Here is a 19587-nt window from a genome sequence, read left to right on the forward strand (position 1 = left end):
CATCAAGAGAGGGATGAAGAATAGGTGAAAGGCTCCCTAATTGGCTCCCATTACTCATCTGTCCATTTGTCATACTGTGGTGGCTTGTATGGTGCTATGATGCTGGAAGTTATCCCAACAGTATTTCAAACACCAGAAGGGTCACCCACGGTGGGCAGGTTTCAGCAGTTTCCAGGCTAAGACACACTAGGAAGAAAGTCCTGGTGATCCACTTCTGCAAAACGGCCAATGAGAAGCCTATGGATCCCAACAGAAGATTGTCTGATTTGGTGCTGGAAGATGAGCCCCTAGGTTGGAAGGCACTCAAAGCACACAGTGGCGACAACAGTGGGCTCAGACACACTAAAACGATCACGAAGATGCTGCAGGACCTGGCAAAGTTTTGTTCTGTTGTGCACAGGGTTGCCATGAGTCAGAGCTGACTTGTCGACAGCTAACAACACAACAAGTCCCAGAAAATTTATGGTATTTATGGTTGTCATTTTATCACTGTTTCACTATCCTCTGTTAATCCAAAAATTTACAGCTGGAAGTTTCAGACTGCTGGCATTTTACACACTGAAACAGACTATCATCATGGCTGTCGTGCACGCTGTCAGTGTAACCGAAAATTACATCAAAATTTGAATTTAAGGCATAGTGGCTAAGAGCTACGGCTGTGAACCAAGACATCAGCAGTTCAAATTCACCAGATGCTCCTTGGAAACCCTATAGGGCAGTTCTACTCTGTCCTACAGGGTCCCTATGAGTTGGAATCAACTTGATGGCAACAGGTTTGGTTTTTGATTTGGTTTACCATAATGAAGGTAAAACCAGTTGAAAGTTAAAGTAGGCTCAAAACAGAAAGTCATCTAGCACCTTATGTTGTACTGCAAGCGAATGTCTAAATTCATGAGGGATAAGAATCAGGATCAGTACTAAGCTGGTTCCTATGAGACGGAGGCCCATTATAGCTCTGCCTTCCCACTTCTCCATAATTTCTGACACCAGCCTCTCCCACCACGGTACTCTACTTCCTTGCAGGGTCCATTGCAATGGCCACACAGAACTCTGCAGTGGGCCTCTCCACTGCTGTGAAGCCAGTGCAGCAGCTTGCTCAGCTCTCTTAGCTGTGCTCTGCTGTCAGACCTCTCTGGGGTCAGGCCTCTCCACTGTCACCTCTCTGCCATTCAGAGTCTCTGTCATCAGGCCTATCTGCTGTCAGCCTCTTTGCTGCTAACTGGCCCAGCTGAAGCCAGCGTGGCAGCTTCAGGAACACTCAGCTCCTATGTGGCTATGTTTCTCTGCAAGCATGGCTCTTAGCCAGCCTCTCTGTCTTCTAGGAGGCCTCTCTAAAAACCTCTGCAGTAAAGCCAATTATATATACCCAGATCCTTGTCAGTTATAAGGTGGGGCCTCCCTCACCAGACCAGAGGTCAACCAATCCTCAATTACCCATGAGATGTCAATCAACTCAGGGCTTGTTAATTACTTAAAATTTCCCCAAATCATAACAGATATACCTTCTAAGCAGAAAAAGAAAATCTAGGGAATAAATTCCTTTGTTTTTCTGATGGAAATTAATTTAAAGAAGTGTGTCTACATTTATTTTAGTTGGACATTTCTTTTTCTCCAGGGTACGGCACTAACCCTGATGTTAGCATGATCTGCCTGGAGACAGTCCCTGGGCCCTCTTACCTTCCGACACAGGGTGATAGTCTTCTCCAGAGGTGGCTGAGCCATCCTTGGTGTGGACTCTCACAATGGAAACCTTTGAAGTGTCTCCTTGGCGAACCACTGGAATTTTTACAATCACTGATTGTCCTGGTTCTTTGGGTTCACTGACACTAAATTTGGTTTCTCCAAATTTAATAACAGTCTCTAAAATTGTAGGAAACATAGACAAATTAAATTCTTAGTAAGAAGGATGCTTTTTCCCCATTTCTGTTTTTTCTTCCATGTGAAAGGATTTAACCAGTATCGTACTGTTGGTTTTCCTCTGTTCCCTCACTCAATATTCTTGGTTAGTATGCTCTGGGAAACCAAGCATGAGTAGTCCCGCTCCCTCCTTGGGAAGTGGCCAGCCCTCAGAGAGCATGTGCTGTGTGACAGTCCTACATGCCAAACAGTTTACAAGAGTAGACCACTGAAAGGAAGGGTAGGAGGGTAAGGAAGAGGCTGTTGGCCTTGGAGGTGGGGAGAGAAAGGGATGCACGGATGTTTGGGTTTCAGTTTTTGGACCTAAGCCCTGTTCTTCAACATAAATGTTACTGGCTTTGATGGTGATATCTTGTTCCCCATTTGTCTTACCTTTTCCTATTTCTCAATCACTTTAAAACCCCTTGTCAGAAAGAGGGGGTTATTTCCTGAGCCCCCTCAAACATTAACACAAATTGATTTCCGTTCCCAATTTAGAGCTGAGCATAAGAAATGACTTCTTACTATCAGCATGATCTCGTATCCTTATCAGAGTTTCATTTTGTTCACCAACTGCAGCCCCAAAGGGAGAATTGCTTCGTGGAGTGCCGAGAACCAGGCGCAGCTCCTCTGTCTCCTCATGGAAATCATCATCCATCAGCTCAAGGACACAGGGCTTTTCAGTCTCACCTGGAAGAACAACAGTGACAACATCCCACAGTCCGCAAAGATAAATCTGCAACTATTAAGAACTGTGAATTTGGAGATACGTTCAGGTGTATCTAATTTGTATCTTTAGCTTTGTCTCTGTTTCTATCTCTATGTCTATCCTATCACTCTCTTGACATCTCCAAAGATATATGTTCCTGGAAATAATGAAGTACTTTCCAGATTTCAATATAGTTCTTAGTCTATGTGGGATCATGCTCTCAGGTCTAAACCTTTATTCCAGCAAGGATAGGAGACATAGAATTGATTTTCATTTTGTCAGAGTGTTAATGACAACAAAGCATTTGGCATACATCATTACCTGGTGTGCAAACAACCCTGTAGCTGAGGTAGGTAAGGTAGTATGTCTCCACTTAAAAAATAGATAAATGAGTTCAGGGCGTTACCATGAGTTGCTCTGGTCAACTGTAAGTGGAGGAATGGTGGTCTTTATAAAGTTCTTTGTGTGTTTTTAAATTATTTGTAGAAAGTGGGACCAATATTTTATGAAATTTAATTAAAACTAGAAATAAATACACAAATTAAATGCTTCACAAACATGCCAAAAAGCAGACCAGTGGATTTCTGGGGCAAGGGACAAGGCAAGGGGATTGACTATAAAGAAAGAGGAAACTTTTTATGGCAAGGAAGTTTTTCCACATTGTTTATTGTGGTTTTTTATTGTGGTTTTGGTTACGAGATTGTGTGCAATTACCCAAGTTCATCAAACTGTACAATAAATAGATGAATTTCATTGCAAGAAAATAAAATCTTTTAAAATTAAAATGATTAAATATTTTTATTGTTGTGAAATATATACAAAACATGCACTAATTCAATAATTTCTACATGTGTAATTCAGGAACATTGATTACATTCTTCACGTTGGGCAACTATTGTTGCTATCCTTTTCCAAATTATTCCACCAAAATTGATCAAATTTTTAATATTTTAGACCTTTTATTTCTATATTTTAATTTTTCAAGTCACCCTGTACATTGAAAATTTCTAGAGACTTACTAATATTTTTAATTGAGTTCTGTAAAGCATCTCACCTAAGTCGAAGACATTAAAGATTACAATTACAGGCAAGAAAAGGACAAAATTAAGAAATTAAAATTAATTTGGACAAATTTCTTAGCATTTCACTGAATTCCTATTTTTTTTAATTAACACATGATGTTATACTAATTGTTTTTTTACATTAAGAAAACGTACAGTCAAATATAAGAAAATTAGGAAGAAGGAAATTAACATTCTTCAAAATGCTGGGATCCCTTGACATGTAATTGCAAAATGGCATTTATTTGGGTTCCATTTATTTGGCTTACAGTTTGACTCATCAAAATTTACAAAATAAATTTTTTACACAATTAGCAGAGAACTTGATTCCAGCACATGACATCAGAGGAGCAGACAGACAGCAAATAGATATGATCCCAATACGGATGAGGAACCTGGAGCATTGGGATGTTGGGATGAGTCTTGTCACATAAATACTGCAGCTGTTACAATAAGGCCCGATACCGACATTATACTCAAACACACATGCCATTGTTCCTGATTAAAGTTTATTGGTGAGTCCATCAGATCATGCTGCTGAAAGACAGTACTAATTGAAGTTTTATATGATGTAATATTAAAAAAGGAATATTCATTAATTAGTATTATGCCACAGAAAGGGTAAAACAAACAAGCAAAACCCAGAAAAACCAATACCTCCTAAATACATGGCAGTACCCGAGAGTACAAAAAAGATCTCTCTCTCGTACGATAATGTTAAATTTCCCCCATACAATAAAAATAAAAGGAAAAAAAATCTTGTACATTCCCGTCCCTGTAGCTTTATTCACCTTATCTCTTTAACAGTATATATTTGGTTGCTCTTCATGTATCCAGGTCTTCTATCTTTCAAGAATCTTACCAATTTCTCCAGCTCAGAGTGTTTCTCAATTCTTTGAACTGTTAGAGCACTTAAGAGTTGTTTTGGACTCATGGCGACCCTATGTGCTTCAGAGTACAATTGTACTCCATGGGGTTTTCATGGCTGTGGCCTTTTGGAAGCAGACTGACCTTCTGAGGTGCCTCTGGGTGGACGAGAACCTCCAACCTTTCACTTGGTAGTTGAGTGCTTAGCCATTTATGCCACCTAGGCACTCCTCTTAAGAGCATTTACTGCATGTTAGTTTAATGCATGCATTATTCTTAGTTGATCTTTGTGGCTGTGTGTTTTGGGTTCCTGTTAAGATTGTATTCTCAGGAAACTAGATTAAAGGGTTAAATACCTACCTTCATGCTGCCACTTACGCTGCCCTTGCCCATGGGAGATACTGATAATTGATTAGAACACTCTCATGAGCTTAGACAAAACCTCACAATCCCCTACGCAGTCCCTGAGGTGGCACAGGAAATGAAACCTTTGTGTTGGCCTTGGCCTGGATCATGTCTTTTTCTTCCTTGTTGCTCCAAACCAAAAAACAAAACCGGTTGCTACAGAGTAGAACTGCTTCATGGGATTTTCATGGTGATAATCACTCCCGAAGCAGATTGGCAGGCCTTTCTTTTGTGGTGCTGCTAGGTGGGTTCAAGCCACCAACCTGTCACTTAGTCAATGGCAAACCACTTGTACCACCCAGGGACCTTTTGTTGCTTCACTGAACCCCCAGTACAACTTCGTATATATATTGCTTGAATTATATAAAATAAAGATTGGTTTAATGTCTGCATGACTCTGATCTTTGTTCTGCTTATCCAGCTTTACAGGACATAGCCTTAATGAAGAAATTATATTCACTCACAATTCAAAAGACAGTCATTATCTTGCTCTTTGGAAATATCACTTACTCTCTCTGTGCCTTGCTTTCCTCATATTTAAGCAATATTACTAAGAGAACCATAGAAGAACATTAGAGAAAGAATCACAGTAACACAGAAAAAGGGATACTAGAGCCAAAGTTTAGAAAGGACTTTAAAACTCATCAAACATGTTTTTCCATCAAAAGAAGAGATCCCACATGGCAGTGGTGGCAGATGGCCATACTGCTTCACTGTCTGAATGTATGTAATGGGACTATTTTGTTTCTTCCCCAAGAGGACATAAGCACCACAAGGGCAAGAGTGCTGCTTTATTTACTGCTATTTCCTCAGCCTTCTTCCTAGAAGAAGGACCCAGCAGTCTACTTCTGAAAAGAATCAGCCAGTGAAAACCTTATGAATAGCAGTAGAACACTGTCTGATATAGTGCTGGGAAGATGAGCCCCCCAGGTTGGAAGGCACTCAAAAGACAACTGGAGAAGAGCTGCCTCCTCAAAGTAAAGTCGACCTTAATGATGTGGATGGAGTAAAGCTTCCGGGACCTTCATTTGCTGATGTGGCACAACTCAAAATGAGAAGAAACAGCTGCAAACATCCATTAATGATCGGAACCTGGAATGTATGAAGTATGAATCTAGGAAAATTGGAAATCGTCAAAAATGAAATGGAATGCATAAACATCAATATCCTAGGCATTAGTGAGCTGAAATGGACCAGTATTAGCCATTTTGAATTGGACAATCATATAGCCTACTATGCTGGGAATGACAGCTTGAAGAGGAATGGTGTTGCTTTCACTGTCAAAAAGAACATTTCAAGATCTATCCTGAAGTACAGCACTGTCAGTGATAGGATATTACCCATACACCTACAAGGAAGACCAGTTAATATGACTGTTATTCAAATTTATGCACCAACCACTAAGACCAAAGATGAAGAAACTGAAGATTTTAATCACCTTCTGCAGTCTGAAATTGATCAAACATGTAATCGGGATGCATTGATAATTCCTGGTGATTGGAATGTGAAAGTTGGAAGCAAAGGAGAAGGATCGGTAGTTGGAAAATATGGCCTTGGTGATAGAAACAATGCCAGAGTTTGAACGACAGAATTTTGCAAGACTAATGACTTCTTCGTTGCAAATACCTTTTTTCATCAACATAAATGGTGACTCTACACAAGGACCTCACCAAATGGAATACACAGGGAATCAAATCGACTATATCTGTGGAAAGAGGCAATGGAAAAGCTCAGTATCATCAGTCAGAACAAGGCCAGGGGCTGGCTGTGGAACAGACCATCAATTGCTCATATGCAAGTTCAAGCTGAAACTGAAGAAAATCAGAGCAAGTCCACGAGAGCCAAAATATGACCTTGAATATATCCCACCTGAATTTAGAGACAATCTCAAGAATAGATTTGACACCTTGAGCACTAATGACCTTAGATCAGACGAGTTGTGGAATGACATCAAGGACATCATACATGAAGAAAGCAACGGGTCATTGAAAAGACAGGAAAAAAAGAAAGGACCAAGATGGATGTCAGAGAAGACTCTGAAACTTGCTCTTGAACATTGAGCAGCTAAAGCAAAAGGAAGAAATGATGAAGTAAAAGAACTGAACAGAAGATTTCAAAGGGTGGCTCCAGAAGACAAAGTAAAGCATTGTGACATGTGCAAAGAGCTGAAGATAGAAAACCAAAAGGGAAGAATGCACTCGGAATTTCTCAAGCTGAAAGAACTGAGGAAAAAATTCAAACCTCGAGTTACAATCATGAAGGATTCTATGGGGAAAATATTAAACGATGCAGGAATTGTCAATAGAAGATGGAAGGGATACACAGTCATTATATCAAAAAGAATTAGTCAATGTTCAACCATTGCAAGAGGTAGCATATGATCAGGAACCAATGGTGCTGAGGGAGGAAGTCAAAGCTGCACTGAAAGCATTGGCGAAAAACAAGACTCCAGGGATTGATGGAATACCAACTGAGATGTTTTAACAAAGGAATGCAGCGCTGGAAGTGCTCACTTGTCTATGCCAAGAAATTTGGAAGACAGCTACCTGGCCAACTGACTGGAAGAGATCCATATTTATGCCTATTCCCAAGAAAGGTGATCCAACTGAATGCGGAAATTATCAAATAAAATCATTAATATCACACACAAGCAAAATTTTGCTGAAGATCATTCAAAAATGGCTGCAACAGTATATCGACAGGGCCAAATTCAGAAAAGGATGTGAAACCAGGGATATCATTGCTGATGTCAGATGGATCCTGGCTGAAAGCAGAGAATACCAGAAGGATGTTTACCTGTGTTTTATTGATTATGCAAAGGCATTCGACTGTGTGGATCATAACAAATTATGGGATAACATTGCGGAGAATGGGAATTCCAGAACACTTAATTGTGCTCATGTGGAACCTGTACAAAGATCAAGTGGCAGCTGTTCACACAAAATGAGGGGATACTGAGTGGTTTAAAGTTAGGAAAGGTGTGCATGAGGGTTGTATCCTGTCACCATACCTACTCAATCTGTATGCTGAGCAAATAATCCAAGAAGCTGGACTATATGAAGAACAATGGGGCATCAGGATTGGAGGAAGACTCATTAACAACCTGCATTATGCAGATGACACAACCTTGCTTGCTGAGAGCTAAGAGGACTTGAAGCACTTACTGATGAAGATCAAAGACCACAGCCTTCAGTATGGATTATACTTCAACATAAAGAAAACAAAAATCCTCACAACTGGACCAATAAGCAACATTATGATAAATGGAGAAAAGATTGATGTTGTCAAAGATTTCATTTTACTTAGATCCACAACCAACACCCATGGAAGCAGCAGGTAAGAAATCAAAAGATGCATTGCATTGGGTAAATCTGCTGCAAAGGACCTCTTTAAAGTGTTGAAAAGCAAAAATGTCACCTTGAAGACTAAGGTGCTCCTGACCCAAGCCATGATATTTTCAATTGCATCATATGCATGTGAAAGCCGGACAATGAATAAGGAAGACCAAAGAAGAACTGATGCCTTTGAATTGTGGTGCTGGAGAAGAATATTGAATATACCACGGACTGCCAAAAGAAACAACAAATTTGTCTTGGAAGAAGTACAACTAGAATGTTCTTTAGAAGCAAAGATGGCAAGACTGCGTCTTACATACTTTGGATGTGTTGTCTGGAGGAATGAGGCCCTAGAGAAGGACATCATGCTTGGCAAAGTACAGGGTCAGCATAAAAGAGGAAGACCCTCAATAAGATGGATTGACACAGTGGCTACAACAATGGTTTTAGGCATAACGATTGTAAGGATGGTGCAGGACCGGGCAGTGTTTCATTCTGTGGTACATAGGGTCGCTATGAGTTGGAACTGACTCGACAGCACCTAACAACAACAACAACATATCCTCAGTGCAAAGAATAGCAAGTGATATGTAATATATTTTCAGTATGTATTTGATAAATGTTTGAACATATGCAATGACAGGGAATTTCTTTAATTTCTGTCACTTATCTTAAGAAACCGGAGGGCGGGGTAGCGGGGAACAAGTGCCAAATTTGTTTACAAGCTTCTAATAACATAACAGGAAACTCTGGTAGCATAGTGGGTTAAGAGCTACGGCTGCTAACCAATGGTCGGCAGTTTGAATCCACCAGGCGCTCCTTGGAAACCGTATGGGGCAGTTCTACTCTGTCCTATAGGGTCGCTATGAGGCAGAATCCACTTGAAGGCAACGGGTTTGGTTTTGGTTAATAACATAACAAAGCAAACTTAGCAGGCTTACACTGGTTTAAAAAAAAAAAAGTCATTGCCATCAAGTAGATTTAGACTCCTAGAGACCCCACAGGGTTTCAGAGGCTGTAAATCTCTACAGAAGCTGACTGGAACTTTCTCCAGCACAGCTGCTGGTGGTATTGAACCGCTGACCTTTCGGTTAGCAGTCAATTGTTTTAACCACTGCACCAACCAGGCTCTTTGCTATAGTGGTTTAGCATTGTTAATTTGATTGCAATACTAGTTTCCAGTATTATTAACTGTTCTAAAAATAATATTTTATTGTATTTTTGGTGAAGGTTTACACAGCAGTTTAGGCTCCCATTCGACAATTTCTATATAAGTTGTTCAGTGACATTGGTTACATTCTTCACAATGTGTGAACATTCTCATAATTTTCATTCTTGTACTGTTTCCATTAATGTAGTTTCCCTGCCCCCTCACATTCTCATTTTTGTTTCGAGGCAATTGTTGACCATTTGGTCTCATATAGGTGATTTTTTAAAAGAGCACAGTACTTATAGGTGATATTAATTTTTTTTTTTTTTGAGCCAATTTTTTATTTAGCTACAAGGTGACCTTAGGGGTTAGTTTCAGTTCAAGGTTTGAAGAGTATATTAGGGCAACAGTGTTGGGGAGCCCTCCAGTCTTAACTAGTCCAGTAGGTCTGCTTCTTTTTTTTCTTTTAGGAATTTGAAGTTCTGTTTCACATTTTTTTCAAATTCTATCAGTATTCATTTATTGTGGCTCTGATTAGAACTCTAGGTAGTGGTATCCAGGCACCACCTAGTTTTTCTGGCCTCAGGGTAAATGAGGTTGCGCTTCATGTAGACTGTTAGTCCTTGTTATGGTTAGTCCTTGTCATGGATTGAATAGTGTTGCCCAAAAATGCGTGTCAACTTGGTTAGGCGTGATTCCCAGTATTGCATGTTTGTCCACCATTTTGTCAACTGATGTGATTTTTCTATGTGTTGTAAATCCTACCTCTATGATGTTAATGAGGCAGGATTAGAGGCAATTATGTTAATGAGACAGGACACAATCTACCAGATTAGGCTGTGTTTTAAGATAATCTCGTTTGAGATATAAAATAGAGAAGTGAGCAGAGAGACAGGGGGACCTCCTACTATGAAGAATGCAGAACCAGGAGAAGAGCATGTCCTTTGGACCTGAGGTCGCTGTGCTAAGAATCTTCTAGGAAAGGTGAAGATTGATGACAGGGACTTTCCCTCACAACCGACCTAGAAAGAAAGACTTCCCCTGGAGCTGGCACTGTGAATTTGGAGTTCAAGTCTCCTGAAGTGTGAGAGAATAAACTTTTGTTTGTTAAAGCCATCCACTTGTGATATTTCTTATAGCAGCAGTAGATAACTAAGACAGTCCTGTAGACTAGGTTCTTCTTTGAGTCTTTCTTTCTCTTTTGCTCTGAAGAGTAGAGACCAATAGTTATATCTTTAGTATTATTAACTTTTGATTTATAAAACAAATAATCAAACCAAGAATGATTAGGTCCTTGTCTCTAATAAGTGGGTCCAATATCCTTAGCTTTTCTCTATCTCATTAATAATTCTTGAAACATTTTTAATGGGTACTATTATATCAATGTTTAAATAAATAAGTTTTCAATTTTGGTCATTTAAGTTGCTTGAAATCTTCTATTACAATATTTAACTTTGTGATAAGCATCCACGTAAGGAATCTTTCTGCACATGAATAAATTTTTTTCTTAGCATATACTCCTATTAAGTGCAATTATTAAATCAAAGTGATGAAACATTTTAAGGCTCTGGATACGTATTGAAAATGTGAGTACTATTTAACTTCATTTCTATTATTTAATCATTAAGTACCCTTCAATATTGTGAAATCTAGGCATTTGATAAGCTCTATTGATTGAATGCAGGAGCCCTGGTAGCACAGTGGTTAAAATGCTCAGCTGCTAACCAAAAGGTCAGGGGGTCAAACCCACCAGCTGCTCTACAGGAGAAAGATGTGGCAGTCTGCTTCCTTAAAGATTTACAGCCTTGGAAACCCTATGAGGCAGTTCTACTCTGCCCTACAGGGTCGCTATGAACTGGAAATGACTTGACAGTAGTGGGTTTGGTTTTGGTTTTTCTGGTTTTCACTAAATGCAGCCCCATCTGTTAGTTTGTCATATTGCGGTGCCTTACATGCGCCTGTGATGCTGTAAGCAATGTCGGTGATATTTCAAATACCAGGAGGGTCACCCATGGTGGACGAGTTTCAGGGGAGCTTCCAGACTAAGACAGACTAGGCAGAAACGCCTAGTGATTTACTTCTGAAAATTAGCCAATGAAAACCTTATGAATCACAATGGAACACTGTCCAACTTTGTTTGCTTCGGACATGTCATCAGGAAGGATCAATTGCTTGAGGAGGACATCATATTTCCCAGCAAGGGCGAGGGACCCTCAATGAGATGGAGTGGCACAACAGTGGTAACAAGGACTCGAACATGGTAGTGACCATCAGGGTGACACAGGACAGGGCAACATTCTGTTCTGTTGTACACAAGGTCTCCACGAGTCACCACTGACTCTATGACATCTATCTATCTATCTATCTGGAGCCCTGGTGGTCCAGTGGTTAAAAGCTCAGCTGCTAACCAAAAGGTAGACAGTACGAATCTACCAGCTGCTCCTTGGAAACCCTATGGGGGCAGTTCTACGCTGTCCTATAGGGTCTGAGTTGACTCGACGGCAGTGGGTTTGATTTTCTTTTTTTTTTTGGTATCTCTCTATAGTATCTATCTAGCAGCAGTCAAGAAATCAAAAGACACATTACATTGGGCAAATCTGCTGCAAAAGACCTCTTTAAAGTGTTGAAAAGCAAAGACGTTGCTTTGAGGACTAAGGTGTGCCTGATCCAAGCCATGGTGTTTTCAATTGCATCATATACATGTGAAAGCTGGATGATAAATAAGGAAGACCAAAGAAGAACTGACACCTTTGAATTGTGGTGTTGGCAAAGAATATTGAATATACCATGAACTGCAAAAAGAACAAACAAATCTGTCTTGGAAGAAGTACAACCCAAATGTTCCTTAGAAGCAAGGATAGCGAGACTATGTCTCACACACTTTGGACATGTTATCAGGAGAGATCAGTCCCTGGAGAAGGACATTATGCTCAGTAAAGTAGAGGGTCAGTGAAAAAGAGGAAGGCCCTCAATGAGATGGATTGACACTGTGACTGGAACAACGGACTTAAGCATAGCAACAATTGTGAGAGTGGCACAGGACCGGGCAATGCTTCATTCTGTTGTGCACGGTGTCACTATGAGTCAGAACTGGCTTGATGGCACCTAACAACAACAACAACATCTATCTCTCATCTATTCATTGAATAAGTTTTGAACTGATACCATGATAAAACACAGGAAGCTAGTCAACAATTGCTACAGATCAATTCCAAGAGTGCATTCAATCTGCTCCACTGTACCTCACCTTATTACCATTTGGTGCACAGAAAATTATGGCACGAGTGTGTTGTGATCAATGAATGACGTCAATATGTATTCCCTGATACATATTTCTCACTGAAATCAGCTTCCTCAAATTCCAAATAAAACTTTCAAGCTGAAACTTACCAGGGAGGAATGTGATGATGGAAATATCAGTGTTCGGGCGTTCTTCAAAGTCCATCATCACTTGTGCAGATCCCTGGCGTGTATAGCACCTCACTGAAGACGTGAACTGGATATCTCCACTCCTGTGGATCATTGCAGCTATCTGCCCATCGTTTTCATTGCCAGTATACACACGCTCTTTAAACTGCATCTTAGGCACTGTCAAAACAAGTAAGCACGTGCAGCAAAGTGAACAGAGGTATCCTTAAGAAAAATGGCACTTCAGAATATGTGGTTTAATGGAAAGAATAATGGAACTGAAGTGAGAAAAAGAGGGTCTGAGTTTCCTCTCAATCACTTACCATTGTTTCATCCTTGAGAAAATCACTTAATTTTAAGAGTTTTGATTTCCTTTTTTAAAATTTGGCCTTCCCTATATTGTGGAGTCCCTGGGTAGTGCAAACAGTTAACGTGCTCAGCAGCTAACCAAAAGTTTGGTGGTTTGCGTCTACCTAGGGGTACCTCGGAAGAAAGTCCTGGCGATCTATTTCCAAAAAATCAGCCATTGAAAGCCCTGTGAAACACAGTTCTACTTTGACACACATGGAGCTGCCATAAGTCATTCACTCAATGACAACTGTTTTTTTCTAATTTTTAAAAATTTTGTAGAGTATGATATGCAGTGAAATGCTAACAATTGGATAAAACCAGAGACTAAAACCAGAGACTTTAATATGTATATGTTAGGGTCACTATGAGTCAGAATTGACTCGATGGCAGTGGGTGGGTATACACACACACACACACACACACACACGTATATATATAAAAAGAGAGAGGGAAAGAAAGAGAAAGAGAGAGCGCCCTGGAGTTGCAGCGGTTAAGCACTTGGTTACTAACTGAAAGGTCGGCAGTCCAAACCCACCAGCCACTCTGCAGGAAAAAGATGTGGCCGTCTGCTTCCATAAAGATTTATAGCCTTGGAAGCCCTATGGGGCAGTTCTACTCTGTTCTGTAGGGTTGCTATGAGTCGGAATTGACTCGATAGCAATGGGTTTGGTTTTTTATACAGATATTTATCTACCTATCTATATATCTTATCAAGAGTTCTTTGGAATTACTAAATACTGTGCACCTAATTACAAGCATGAAGCCCTGGTGGTGCCACAGTTAAGAGCTCGGCTGCTAACCAAAAGGTCAGCAGTTCAAATCCACTAGCTGCTCCTTGGAAACCCTATGGGACAGTTCTACTCTGCCTTACAGGGTCACTATGAGTCAGAACTGACTCAATGGCAACAGGTAATTACAAGCATAGTTGACCTAGACCAGTTGGGAATAGTGACAAAGAGTGTACATCTGTCATTTTTGGTGAGGCCTGTGCTGGGTCAGCTGCACGTTGGTTTCACTGGACTCCTGCTCATGTGGCCAGGATCATCACGGTGAGGCGTGTTCAGAATCCCCTCATGATGTCATCAGAGAGCCTGCTGTGTGTCCAGCAGCTGCTGGTCTCAGAACAATGATTCCAGCACTTATTAGAGAAATTTCAGGAGTGCCTGTGTATAAGGAGACAACAGAGAGGGTCTCCTGTGGCAAGTGGAAGAAGACCACTGGCATTCAAGGGTCCGGACAACTCCACGTAGCTCCAGCTGTCCGTGGTAACACAGTCAAGAGAAAAATGACTAACGTAAGGACAGGACAAAGGAATTGAGGACAATACCCCCTTTTTTAATTTAAGAAGAAAAGTAAAAGTTTTTTTCTCAGACTGTCTAATTATCTCAAGACTTAAGTGGGAGAAAGGTATATGAATGCTGATTTGTCATTTTACTTATCATCGTCAAGTTAATAAACACTTACAATCTGAAACAGAGTCGTTTATGGACACAGTGGCCTTGCTGGGCTCTCCAAGGGCAGCATTCACAGGCATACGCAGCACCAGTTCAAATTTCTCAATTCCCTCCAGCACTGGCTGCCCAAGGTCATCCAGAATGATCACACGAACAGTCTGCATGTTGACTCCTGGTGCAAAATCTAAGTTGTGGCTGATGCCCACATAGTCTGTTCCAGCTGTGACAGCAAGAAAACTCTTATTCAGTAGGTCGACAAATCAGAAAATAGGAGAGACAAATTATATAAAAAAATTATATACACATATAGTTCTTTAAATAAAATTATATATATAATTATATGTACAATTATATATATATTTGATTAAAAAAAAAAAAACCATGAAGACCAGCATGATACTGCAGAAAAATACATGTAATGAAATGTAAAAGATTAGCACCTACACGGTTATTGAGATGGAAGATCAAAGATTAGGTCCTGAACTTTATTCTATGATGAGTCTATGGAATGAGTTTGGATTAGTTATTTCAGGATCTGTCTTACAGTTCTCCTACCTGGGTTTCTCAACTTTTTTCAACCCCATGTAGCCTTTTGATAATTACAAAAATGCTATGCCCTTGTTATTTGAAATTTTAAAATAAGTATTGTGATTAAAAACAAATAATAGTTAATATAATTTCATAGTTTTCTACCTGACAATTTCAGAGCATGCTCTCCAACATTGCCCCCTCGAAGGTGCCCCCTTACCTTCTCTCCCTTTTGGGAATTGCTGATATAAACCACTATAAGGAAGTGGTACTGACTGACAACAACAGTAATGGTAAATCCCCAGTGCACAGATGGACATATTTTGGGCAACTAAGGTATAATGGGTTTGGTTAGTGGGTTAAGGTATAAAAAGGCATTTACGGCATTACAAAAACAAAACCAAAATAAGGTAGGCTATGGGTCACTGAAGGTCTTATACAAATTAGAAACCCAAAGAATTAAAAAAAAAAAAAAAAAAGCCAGATGAAAATTTGGAGGAAAAAAAAAAAAGGTAGTTTGAAATCTTTAGCAGAAAATTATCAGCAGAGTAGGAGCTAAACTCTCTTCAGTTCAGAACTTTGTAACGCAAGTGAATGTATCGTGCCATGGCTGGGCTGATCTTTCTATACTTTTAAACAATTAATTCATATTTCATGTGATCAGCATGAAATCCAAACATATAAATACAGGGGATGAATAAATATAGGGAAGCCTTATTCCAATGTCCACTGTGTGGGCACAAACACTAAATACAAATATAAATACAAATATAAATATCCTCCACTATTATCCTGGGTACTGATGCTCCCCAGGTTGGCTGAAAGGAAGGAAAAAATAGCACTGATACAGGTGCCAAGGGTTAAAAAAAAAACAGGATGGAGCTTATAAAAATCAGGTCTAAAGTAATCAGCATATCAATCAAATATATGATTGCCACAAATCATATATATAATGTATACATTTAAAATTGTGTTAGCAGTTGTTAAACGTCTCCATTTCTTTTCTGGAGACACTACAGAATATCCTATTTAGTTTTACAGTTGCCTGCTCGTATAAGCAACACATTTCAGATATAAGCTCAGTTTGGCATACTCCACCTATGCTTGCCCCAGGTGGAGAGAGTGAGCCTCCATTCTCAAAGACATATCCTGTCTTTGCTTTAATATTTTTCAGACCATGGACTACATACCTGGGCTTGATACCTGCATTTATGCCTGGAGCAGTTAAAAAGAAGCCTGTTTGCAGCCTCTGCTCATGACCTCCACAGAGGGGAGGGCAGGGAGGACAGCTGGACAGTAACTATTTCTCCTCTCACTTCCACACTTTCTGCTCGTCTGGCCCTTGTTTATATCTACTTTACCAAATGCAAACAGCTGGCTGGAGTGTCTCTGAATCACGTTTAATCTTTGTATCTGAACCTCTTCATGATTCTCTTTATATTTTTCTTTTCTTCTGTTTCTTCCCCTTCATTCTTTTCTCTCTTGCTCTCATTTGCATTGTTCTCTCAAAACGGCTGATTTGGCTAAGCTGTGCTCACTGTACACCCACTGTGTGCAAAGCACTTGCTGGTCCCACTGTATTAACAAAGCTTAAAGCGTAAGGTGGATTTAAATTATTGTGGCCCTTACTCGATCTGTGTCATGAGTGTGTGATGTGTGTATGACGTACCTGTGCGTACATGTGATGATAAACAGAGATCTTGTATCACTGATAATTCAGAAAAAAAAAAAAAAAAGGCAACTTCTAATCTTCTGACTGCTCTGAACTTCATGATTAACTTTTCCTGGAGAAGTAGATTCTAGAATAAAAGGTAGGAATGTGCCAGCTACGATAGTTAGTATAATGAAGTATGAAAAACCTTTGGCATCTGAAGTGTTTATGGGCTTAAAACCAGGAAGAAGCTAAATTTGAGATGCAGGTATGTGATGTCATAAAAGTCAGGAATGTTAGCCTTGCCAAGTTTAGAGAACTATTTCATGCAAAGACAGGCATTAGAATGTAGTTTTTTTTTTTTTTTTTTTGTCATGTTTGTATCTTAAACTCTGATTCATGGTCCTTAAATATATTTTTCTATAGTAGTAAATGGAAACCCCGATGGTGTAGTGGTTAAGTGCTACAACTGCTAACTAAAAGGTTGGCAGTTTGAATCCACCAGGTGCTCCCTGGAAACTCTATGGGGCAGTTCTACTCTGTCCTTTAGGGTCACTATGAGTTGGAATCAGCTTGATGGCAACAGGTTTGGTTTGGTTTTATAGCAGTAAATAGGAGCCCTGATGGTGCGGTCGTTAATCACTTGGCTGCTAACCAAAAGCTGTGTGGTTAGAACTCAACAGCCACTCCACAGGAAAAAGACCTGGCCATTTGCTTCCGTAAAGATTTATGACCTTGGAAATCCTGTGGGGAAGTTCTACTCTGGCCTGTAGGGTCACCTATGAGTCGGAATTGACTTGATTCAGCAGTGGGTTGGATTATTGGTTGATTGATTGGTTGTAGTAGTAAATAGTGCCCCTGGATGGTGCAAACAGCTAATGTGCTCGGCTCCTTGGAAGAAAGGCCTGGCAATCTCCTTCCAAGAAATCAGCCACTGAAAACCCTGTGGAACACAGTTCTACTCTGACACATATGAGGTTGCCATGAGTCAGGATTGACTCAATGGCAACCAGTCGTTTTTTCTTTTATAGTAGTAAGTAGAGTCTAGGTTTACTAAACTATATAGTAGTAATTAAAAAGTAATCCTTTCAGCCAAACTGCTCTAATGGGAGTGAAATATTTTAGCTTTTAAATACTTTGGAACTTGAGAAACAATCAGAGTCTCGAGAAAGAACACGCTCACCATCAGCGGAGGGAGGGTCTGTCTTCCGAGAGCGCACCGTGACGCTGGATGGCCTGGACAGGTCGGTGCCTGTTCTCCACACACGCACCTCCACAGAGCCAGCACGCTCGTCCACCGAGTACTCCATGTCACCAAAGTGGAAGGCTGGTTCTGTTAATAACGAAGCAAGATTCAGTCCTGTCATTTTTATTTTTCCACACTAATCTCTTATGACACAATTCCAAAGACTGGTTAGCTTAGATTATTCATCTTTATGGACTTCTTTATTTATCACATTTTTTCCTTTTAGCAAGATTCTGTTATTGTTGGCAGCCATGGGGTCAGCCCATGACTTCTGGTGACCCCTGCATGATGGAATGAAATGCTGCCCTGTCCTTCTCCATCCCCACGATCAGTAAGGGGTCAAACTGTTGTGATCTATAGGGTTTCCACTGGCTGATTTTCAAAAGGAGCTCACAAGGCCTTTTACCTGGTCCATCTTAATATGGAAGCGATACTGAAACCTGTTCAGCATCACAGCAACACACAGGCCTCCACTGACGGATGGGTGGTGGCTGCACATGAGGTGCACTGGCCAGAAATCGAACCCGGGCCTCCTGCGTGGAAGGAGAGAATTCTACCAGTGCACCACCAATGCCCGCTTTAGTAAGATGACAGTTCTTTAATCTATAGATTGATAATCAGGTCAAAATGCCTCTGCTAAAAAATAAAAATACATACGGTAAAGCCCTCCAGATGAAAATAGGACATTCCCATCTTGAGGCATAAGACTTAGTTTGTCCCATGTTTAAGTTATAAATGGGTTCTGAAGGTACTTCCGGGAAGCTTAGAGTAAAATAGCTGCAACCAAAATGAAACAAAACACTTCAGGCTGAGGTTTTAGGAGTTTCCCTTGGCCACTCATTTTACTTTCCCCCACTCTGGAGCAGAGATACAGATACCTGCACAATGACACCTTCTATTCCAGTAGATATGGGTCTACTATAACCACTGGGGTTAGCACCTATTGGCGTAACAAGACTAAATATGCAGAATTGGCAGTCCTGAAGACTTTAGGGAACCAGGGCCTGACTGTATGCTACCTGTAGGTTTGGGGTGTTCAGTAACAACTGAGGTTCCACTAGAGAAATGACAGACATAATCTCATACCAGGGAGTTTACATTTGTTGTAAACACCTATGAAGATAATGTGACCTAGCCCATTCAGGCAGGGCATGTGCTTTGAGGACTCCGCATTTTTCTCCAGTGTTGGGGATAATATTCTGTTATGATCCTATGATCCATGTTGATGAACAATTTTGAACATACCGTGGATAGCCAAAAGAATGAACAAACCAGTCTTAGAAGAAATACAACCAGAATGCCCCTTAGAAGAGAGAATGGCGAGGCTCAACTCACTTATTCTGGACACATCATCAAGAAAGACAACTCACTAGAAAAAGACATCATGTTTGACAAAGTAGAAGACCAGGAAAGGGAGGAAAACCCTCAGTGAGATGGCTCGACACAACAGCCACAATGGACTCAAACGTACCAGTAACCATGCAGGTGGTGGAGGACCGGGCAGTGTTTTTAGTCGGATGGCGACT

General features: G+C 40.3%; 1 protein-coding gene across 1 annotated transcript in view; it reads right to left on the reverse strand.

Moving 5' to 3' along the window:
• Nucleotides 1-19587, reverse strand: part of FREM2 (FRAS1 related extracellular matrix 2) — a 282364-nt gene that overhangs the window by 60796 nt on the left and 201981 nt on the right. The window contains exons 7-11 of the mRNA XM_023551368.2: nucleotides 17999-18148; nucleotides 14647-14856; nucleotides 12814-13011; nucleotides 2422-2586; nucleotides 1678-1860 (exon numbers count right to left, since the gene is read on the reverse strand). Of these exons, the coding sequence (XP_023407136.2) occupies nucleotides 1678-1860; nucleotides 2422-2586; nucleotides 12814-13011; nucleotides 14647-14856; nucleotides 17999-18148 (906 nt within the window). The remainder of the gene's footprint in view (nucleotides 1-1677; nucleotides 1861-2421; nucleotides 2587-12813; nucleotides 13012-14646; nucleotides 14857-17998; nucleotides 18149-19587) is intronic.

Source organism: Loxodonta africana, chromosome 17 (genome assembly GCF_030014295.1).
Source record: "Loxodonta africana isolate mLoxAfr1 chromosome 17, mLoxAfr1.hap2, whole genome shotgun sequence".
In the NCBI taxonomy this organism is placed as follows: domain Eukaryota; kingdom Metazoa; phylum Chordata; class Mammalia; order Proboscidea; family Elephantidae; genus Loxodonta; species Loxodonta africana.